The sequence below is a fragment of the Cricetulus griseus genome, chromosome 3 (genome assembly GCF_003668045.3).
Source record: "Cricetulus griseus strain 17A/GY chromosome 3, alternate assembly CriGri-PICRH-1.0, whole genome shotgun sequence".
In the NCBI taxonomy this organism is placed as follows: domain Eukaryota; kingdom Metazoa; phylum Chordata; class Mammalia; order Rodentia; family Cricetidae; genus Cricetulus; species Cricetulus griseus.
The window spans coordinates 253,905,671-253,913,669 of NC_048596.1; the positions used below are offsets into that span (position 1 = coordinate 253,905,671).

The 7,999-nt window shown below is 48.7% G+C and overlaps 1 protein-coding gene across 7 annotated transcripts; it reads right to left on the reverse strand.

The window, feature by feature from the left end:
• Positions 1–5: 5 nt before the first annotated feature.
• On the reverse strand, positions 6–3,556 carry LOC100761889 (tubulin beta-2A chain). Of its 7 annotated transcripts, XM_035442896.1 has the most exons (5): positions 3,473–3,529; positions 2,171–2,279; positions 1,746–1,856; positions 1,027–1,111; positions 6–420 (listed from the first exon to the last, which is right to left on the reverse strand). In XM_035442896.1, exons 1-5 carry the CDS (start codon positions 3,527–3,529, stop codon positions 51–53), a joined length of 732 nt encoding a protein of 243 aa, XP_035298787.1. In that variant the 3' UTR covers positions 6–50. The 7 variants fall into 7 exon arrangements, with proteins under 7 accessions (XP_035298787.1, XP_027265078.1, XP_035298783.1 ...); XM_027409277.2 differs by having other exon boundaries at positions 6–1,111; positions 3,473–3,556; XM_035442892.1 differs by having other exon boundaries at positions 6–1,111; positions 1,746–1,871.
• Between the last annotated feature and the right edge of the window lie 4,443 nt (positions 3,557–7,999).

The window sequence follows — 7,999 nt, forward strand, 5'->3', positions numbered from 1 at the left end:
TTGAGGACAACAGAAGTTCACTAAGGGTGCACGATGTATTGGAGAAGTTCTTAAGCCTCATCCTCGCCCTCCTCCTCCTCGAACTCGCCCTGCTCATCAGCCGTGGCATCCTGGTACTGCTGGTATTCAGACACTAGGTCATTCATGTTGCTCTCTGCCTCGGTGAACTCCATCTCGTCCATGCCTTCACCCGTGTACCAGTGCAGGAAGGCCTTGCGCCGGAACATGGCAGTGAACTGCTCTGAGATGCGCTTAAACAGCTCCTGGATGGCGGTGCTGTTGCCAATGAAGGTGGCTGACATCTTGAGGCCTCGAGGGGGGATGTCACACACGGCCGTCTTCACATTGTTGGGGATCCACTCCACGAAGTAGCTGCTGTTCTTGTTTTGCACGTTGAGCATCTGCTCGTCCACCTCCTTCATGGACATGCGGCCACGGAAGATGGCAGCCACGGTCAGGTAGCGGCCGTGGCGAGGGTCACAGGCAGCCATCATATTCTTGGAGTCGAACATCTGCTGGGTGAGCTCAGGCACTGTCAGGGCTCGGTACTGCTGGCTGCCCCTGCTGGTCAGAGGTGCAAAGCCTGGCATGAAGAAGTGCAGGCGTGGGAAGGGCACCATGTTCACGGCCAGCTTGCGCAGGTCTGCATTCAGCTGGCCCGGGAAGCGCAGGCAGGTGGTCACCCCACTCATGGTGGCTGACACCAGGTGGTTGAGGTCACCATATGTGGGTGTGGTCAGCTTGAGGGTGCGGAAGCAAATGTCATACAGGGCTTCATTGTCAATGGAATAGGTTTCATCTGTGTTCTCCACCAGCTGGTGCACGGAGAGGGTGGCATTATAGGGCTCGACCACAGTGTCAGAGACCTTGGGCGAGGGCATGACACTGAAGGTGTTCATGATGCGGTCTGGGTACTCCTCTCGGATCTTGCTGATGAGCAGGGTCCCCATGCCTGAGCCAGTGCCTCCCCCCAGGGAGTGGGTCAGCTGGAAGCCCTGGAGACAGTCACAGCTTTCAGATTCCTTCCTCACTACATCCAGGACGGAGTCCACCAGCTCAGCGCCCTCTGTGTAGTGGCCTTTTGCCCAGTTATTTCCTGCACCACTCTGGCCTGTAAGAGAGAAAGAGAATATTAGACACTTAATAATTCAGGGTGGTGTCATTGGACCGTGAGAGAAAAGCAAAAACTGGCCTTAGAGAACACTTAGTAGTCTTTTAGTTATACTGGTTTTGGGGAAGATAATATTGCCAGTGTAACAATGACCTCAAAAATCCTGGGGATCATAATAAAGTAAGAATTGAGTTGAAGAAGGCACATTTTAACAACACTCAGTGGCTCCTAAAAGTAAACACAGGGAACATTCAGTAGATACTCTTAATTAACTATAATTAAAGAGGAAGGGCAAGGAAGCTCTACACTTTGGTCACTGAAGTGGTTGCCTGGCATCATTGGTCCTTTGAAATCTCCTGCAGCCTGTGATGTCCTCTTTGAAGACTCTCATCCTCTCCACCCCTCCCCCCAGAGCTGCTCCTCATGGAGGCCTTTAACAGCCTCTATAGTCATACACTCTCCTCTGAGCTGTCAAGAGTCAACAGACATGATCTTGTCAGCTGCACAGGTTAGGCCAGGACTTGTGGTCTGTGGACACAGGCTCAGCTGGGCACTGCACACACAACTGTAAAGCCCATGGCTGCTAGGAAGGGGTGAGTCACTTGGCCAGCTCTCATGGAGCATGACGACATACCGAAAACAAAGTTGTCTGGCCTGAAGATCTGGCCGAAGGGTCCTGACCTCACTGAGTCCATGGTGCCAGGCTCCAGGTCCACCAGGATGGCCCGAGGTACATATTTGTTGCCTGTGGGGACAAGAGCTGACTTACAACTGGGCTTGGCAAGAACAAAGATGTAGCAGCAGAATTCATTACAGAAATCCCAGCATTGAGACAAAGGAAGAAAAAGAAAATGGAGACATGAAGCATGCTTAATCACACCAAACATGCAGAGGTCTTCAGGAGCTACAAAGTGCTTTCATTTATTTATTTATTTATCTATCTATTTTGCAGGTGGCATTTTAAATGAGTATGCAAAAAGCATTTCCTTGTTGTTTGCATGTTCCCAGCCACTTCCTCTGCCACAGTATGGAAAGCAAGGCTGACATCCAAAGCCTTACCAGCAGCTTCATTGTAGTACACATTGATTCTCTCCAGCTGCAAGTCGCTGTCACCATGGTAACTGCCGGTGGGGTCGATGCCATGCTCATCACTTATCACCTCCCAAAACTGAAATGAAGGGAATCATATCATGCTCACAATCCTAACGTCACCCAGAAAGGCCTTGGTCAGACAGCAGGCAAGAGCCTGGTGAGCTGCTGGCCCCTATGTGTGTGGGCAGCAGCTGCTGCAGAGGGTCTTGGAAATGCGCAGTGCATCGGCCATATTATGACCACAGATGCAGGGCTGGGAGGAGCCTGGAGAGAAAGTGGGCACAGCAGATCCCCTGCCAGAACTGCAGAGGCAGCCGTTCTCTCACTTCAGACAGGGCTAAATGTTACTACATACAGGCTGATAGATGGGAAGGGCAGAAGGAAAGACCAGGTGCCCCACCCCCTGCGCCTCATGGGATCAATGGCTCCTGGCACAGACTCCATGGCAGCTTTCAACAGCCCAGTTTTATACCACTGACCTACATACTCGTTTCCGGGTATTGCCCCCGGGCTAGGAATGTTCGGGATGGGCAGCACAATCCTAAGAGGGCGCCTGGCAGCCCTTGAAAAAACTGGCCATCCTGAAGATGCAGCCTTCATTGTGACTTGGCAGCAGGGAAGGGGGTGGGGAGGTTGGGTGGGCAATATGGCGGTGTTGAAAGAGACCATGTCCTTGTACAGGCGCCCGCCCACACCCATGTTGAATGCCCACTGCTGCCTCCAGGTCTTACAGCCCTGATTCCATGCAGTCACCTGATGTCTCACAGAAAGACGACCATTGCATTTTATGTCAAGTCTGGAGCAGCACTTGTAAGCGAATTTGTCTAACACCCTTGTCTGCTGGCCCAAAGAGACGCCTCTGTAACATCTGTCAACCCAATGACACTGCATTTTTTCATTCATACGATAGACTTTTAAAAAATATACAAATTGTATTTGGCATGAGGTTCTCAGCACATATGACAGTGACCCCCGCCCCCCGACCCAAATTTCACAGACGAAAAACCCAGAGGAATGTCCGCTACACCCCGCAAAAGGGCTGTGTCCCAAAGCAATGTAATGGACCTTGATTTAAGATATCCTGTCACGCTCATCGTGGCAGGTTGAATGGCTTTCAGGACCTGGCCCGCCCAGTAGCCAGCATTGGAATGCGTCACCAGCCCTGCCTCTTGTGGATACCTTAGGCTTGGTCCGGTCCTGGGCTTAAAACCTCCGGACCCCTGTCCGAGCGGGCGACCCCACCCTCTCCTTTCCCAGGGCTGCACCCACCTTAGCGCCGATCTGGTTGCCGCACTGACCCGCCTGGATGTGCACGATCTCGCGCATGGTGCTGGCTGCAGAAGGGGTGGAGGCGCTGGCCCTCGGAGAAGTGCGTGGACAGAGGGCTAAGGAGCGCAAAGACCTGTCGCCCTCCCCCAGCTCAGCCTTTTATACCCGGGGACCCGCCCGTCCGCGCTGACGTCATGGGGGCAGGACCGAGGGGGTGGAGCGGCAGGGACTGCGGCACCGCGAGAGGGAGCCGGGGCGCGGTGCGAGGTGCAGGGGCACTCGCCCTGCATCCAGTGTCCCAGCGTTACTGCGTCCCTCGGCCGATCCTGCTGGCTTCCCCTCAGCGTCCACCTGAGCTGCTCGGCCACTGGCCACACCTTTGGGTCACAATACGGTTCCTCTCCCATCCCGCCCACTCCCCACCACTCAGAGACTAGAGATTGGGGTCCTGCCTTCACTAGATGTCAATCTGAGCAGGGGCGCCTGCAATCCTGGGCTGGGGGTTGAACTCCCTCACCATTCTCTTTCAAGTCTGGGTGGTAACTGAGGGCGAGTTAAATGGCAGACTGGGTGCCGCTTGGGAGGAAGAGGGGAGTTTAGGAGAGGTGCCGGGCTGCTTCTTCAAGGACAGCGAGGATGCGCACTTGCAGGTCGATTGCTGGTGTGGGCAGGAAAGTGCTTGGAACTAGATTTGTCACATGCCTGCCCTGAATTCTTGAGTACTAAAGACCTCTTAAATGTAGAAATTTCTCCTCGCGAGAGGGCAAGGAAGGGAAAAGGAGGAATCTAATACAGCACGAGGGTCAAGTGTATGCCTTCCAAACCTTACTTAATTTTGGTTGCTGTTAGCCACAGGTGGCTATTGACCGCTTGAAACACAGGGTCCTTCCTGAGTTGAGATGTTGCTGTGTGAAATATACAATGGTTTTCATGGGCTTGGTAAGTGAGCCAAAGAACTCCACTGATAACAGGTCACAATGGTCATGTTTTGGATAGTGTTGAAATCTTTTTATAAATCATTTCCATTTTAAAATGTGATAACCAGGAAAATATAAAAATACTGGTGCGGCCCACATTCAGGGCTAACTTTACGTTTCTCTTGCTTAACGCTGCTCTAAAACAGGCATCTTTTTTTGCCCTGATTCTTCTTGTAAGAAAAGCAAGGTTTAAAACCTGAGCAGCTACGAAGCTAGAAAGCCAAGGAACCTGCATTCTTTCTCTGAGCAGAAATCCTGGGTGAGTTTCAAAGGCTTGGTCTGAGGACTGAACCAAAAGGAGTTGTTCTTGGTTGGGTCTGGAACAGTGGACAGGTAAACAGGAGCCTCCACCCTTTCCTCGTGGGAGCCAGTGTCTTCAAAGATTAAGTAATTATAGGTGCCTTGGAGCTGGCTTTCTGAACAGGAAATGAGAAGGTATATATGAAAGCAGGCTGAGTTTATAAAGTAAAAATGCCTCCTTAAAGTCTAAGGTGATGCCATTGTAAATGTGAATCCTGCTTGTCATATTAATATTGGGTCATTGGCTAAGGTGGAAGCCACAAGCCAGTCACTCATGAATTAGCCCTGGCTAAGTACCATCTTTATGGGCTCTGCTTCGGGGAACCAGACCATCCTAGCAGGCAGGCAGTGCTGGTACCTCCTCAGATGGGAAGGGAGAAATTGAGCCAAGTAATTCTCCCTGACCTAGAGCAGGTCTCTGAAGAGCTCTGTGGAAAACAATTAGCCTTTCTCCTTTTATTTGTTTTCTCCTTTAAAAGAAGCAGTTCTGTTGGCTATTGGACAGATGGTGTATGTCAAGGGACAACAACATCCTCCCATCATAGGCCATTTGCTGCTTTAGAACGGATTTTACCAGCGTCATCCCTGCCCTGAATGCATTGCAGAGAAATGATGACAAAAATTTAGACTAGAGGGTGGATGGCTGAGAATGAACTCAGAAGACCTTAGCCTTCTCTCATCCTGCAGTTTCCCTCCTTACCTTTATCAGACTTCACCAGGAAGGGTCTCAGTGAGAAAGCTTTAGGGGAAAGTGCCCTGTGGGTGCATGGCATGTTAGTTGCAACCATGACTGATGCTCCTTCTGTAGGTGACAGACATACTTGAGACAGATTTGTCAGCCCACTTATAAGGGTCCTAAATTTTTTAAAAACATTAGCTTCAACATTAACCCCAACCAAATCTATTAATTTTGCACCAATGACAATAATTTAGAACAAATATTTAGTAATAGTTTTCAACCACGCTCAAGGATGTGTCAGGTCCTTTTTACAAGTATGAATCTCCTTTGTAGATGGAAGAGGCTCCTCCTGGCCAGAGGTTGAACTCATCTTAAGCTCTAACCCCATAAATATATGCATTATGTACATACTTATTGGCTATAAAACTTAAAAATTTAGAGCTTGCAAAATGGCTCCGCAAGTAAAGATGTTTGCCATACAAGCCTGGCCACTGAGTTTGATCCCTAGAATCCCCATAAAGGTGGAGAGAACTGACTTCACAAAAGAGTTGTCCTTTGATTTCTACATGCAAGTGAGTGTACTTGGGCACATGTATACATACACAAAGTATTTTTTATTTTAAAGTTTCAAAAGTATTAAGAGGTCTAGTGTATCCACTCATCTCTAGGTGTGTGTGTGTGTGTGTGTGTGTGTGTGTGTGTGTGTGTGTGTGTGTGTGTGTGTGACTTGATTTTTTGTTTGTTTTGGGTTTCATTTGTTTGTTTGAGACAGGGTTTCTCTGTGTAGCCCTGGCTGTCCTGGAACTTACTTTGTAGGGCAGGCTGGCCTCGAACCCACAGAAACACACCTACCACTTCCTCCTGAGTGCTGGAATTAAAGACATGTGCCACCATTGCCCTGCTCACTATTGATATTTGATGGTAATGGCTTCCTTGTTCCTCCACTTGTGGATTACAATGTTTTTGTTGCTTTTGAACATAATTTTAATGTTTGCCTTTGTGTTTAAGAACAAATGCTATCTTCTTATTCCTTGACTTAAATCAGACACAATGTTTCAAAGTCAGACATATGCAAACTTCCCCCAGCTGGGATCAATCTCCCCATCACCTAGACCACTCCAGAGTCCTCTGAATGAACTGTTTCATATGGCTAAGGCTGTTTGTGTGAGGGGAAGAGTCACACCCACCACATTCTCTGACTGGTAAGAGCACAGGCCACACAGGCTGAGTGAGTGGGTGCAAATCTTAAAGGCCTAATGTCTTTCTACCCTATTCCTCATCTGTGAACTGCGAATAAACATACCAGTCCTCTACATTTGCAGATTCATTTAACCATATTTAAGGAATCAAAAATATTTGCAATAAATGCTCCCAGCCAGGCATGTATCAACTTTGTTGTTATTGTCTAAACAACACGATATGGCACATGCAGTAAATACAACATGATATGTATAATGTCAGACATTGCTAGTAATCTGGAAATAGTGTGCAGTCTATAGGAGGCTGTGCATACACTATGAAGAGTCTATGCCATTCATATAACAGACTTGAGTGTCTAATGGACTCCTGGAGCCCATTTCCAGACACTGAGGGACAACTGTACCCCCCCCCCACCCTGGAGCTGTTACAAAAACTGAGCAGATCAATGTGTAACAGCAGTTACAGTCCCACCTGCCACATAGCAAGTGTTAGTTATATACATCTGAGCTATTGCAGCTGGCATGATCATTTCCTCTCTACCCACCCTTCCCTTCCTCTGATGCCTTCTCCCCCTACCCCACTCAGGGAGCTTGCATTCCTTATTATTCTTGCCACTGTGGCAAAATATCTGATAAAACAAGATGGGGAGGATTTGTTTGGGTTCCTGACAGCAGAGGGTTCTGTAGAAAGAAGTTTCTGTCCCACCCAGCCCTGCAGCCATTTAGTCCCAAATAAACACACAGAGGCTTATATTAATTATAAACTGTTTGGCCAATGACTCAGGCTTCTCAGTGGCTAGTTCTGTCTTAATTATTAACCCATTTCTATTAATCTGTGTATCTCCACATGGTCTTGGCTTATCGGTGATGCCCAGGTCTCTTGTTTGCTCAGCAGCTACATGGCATCTCCCTTACTCCACCTATTACCTTTCTCTATCCCTGTTTGGATTTCCTGCTGGCTAAATCCTGCCTATCCATTGGCCAAAACAGCTTTATTAATCAACTGTCCCGTCCTGCAGGACATCAACCTGGGGCAAGAGAGTCAGGGATAGGGAATGGGGACAAGAGACGCAGAAAGAACAACCACAAGACAGGATTCTGATCAAGTGGCAAACTTTACTTTTTTCTCAGGCTAGCTTATATAGTCAGGATATGGGGAAGGGCAGAATGGTTTGTTTGTGCACCAGGTGTTAGTATAGGCAGGATATTAGGAAGCCACAAAGAGGATATTTGGCAGGGTAAAGAGTTCATGAGTAAGAGGTCCAGGAAGGGGTTGCCTAGGTGACTGAGCCTATGGGTGGAGGACTGGGTCAAGTTGTTTCTTTTCTTGAGCTGAGGTTCTAAGGAGCTGCTATGTAAATGTTAGCTATGT

What these genes read in the sequence shown, in the direction of transcription:
- LOC100761889 (XM_035442891.1), bottom strand. Translation starts at nt 3,529, where the DNA reads ATGCGCGAGATCGTGCACATCCAGGCGGGTCAGTGCGGCAACCAGATC. An exon ending in CTGCTGGTAAGGCTTTGGAT is followed by an intron (nt 1,876 to 2,156) that starts GTCAGCCTTGCT and finishes CCCAGTTGTAAG; the next exon opens with TCAGCTCTTGTCCCCACAGG. An exon ending in GCCAGACAACTTTGTTTTCG is followed by an intron (nt 1,112 to 1,745) that starts GTATGTCGTCAT and finishes TCTCTCTTACAG; the next exon opens with GCCAGAGTGGTGCAGGAAAT.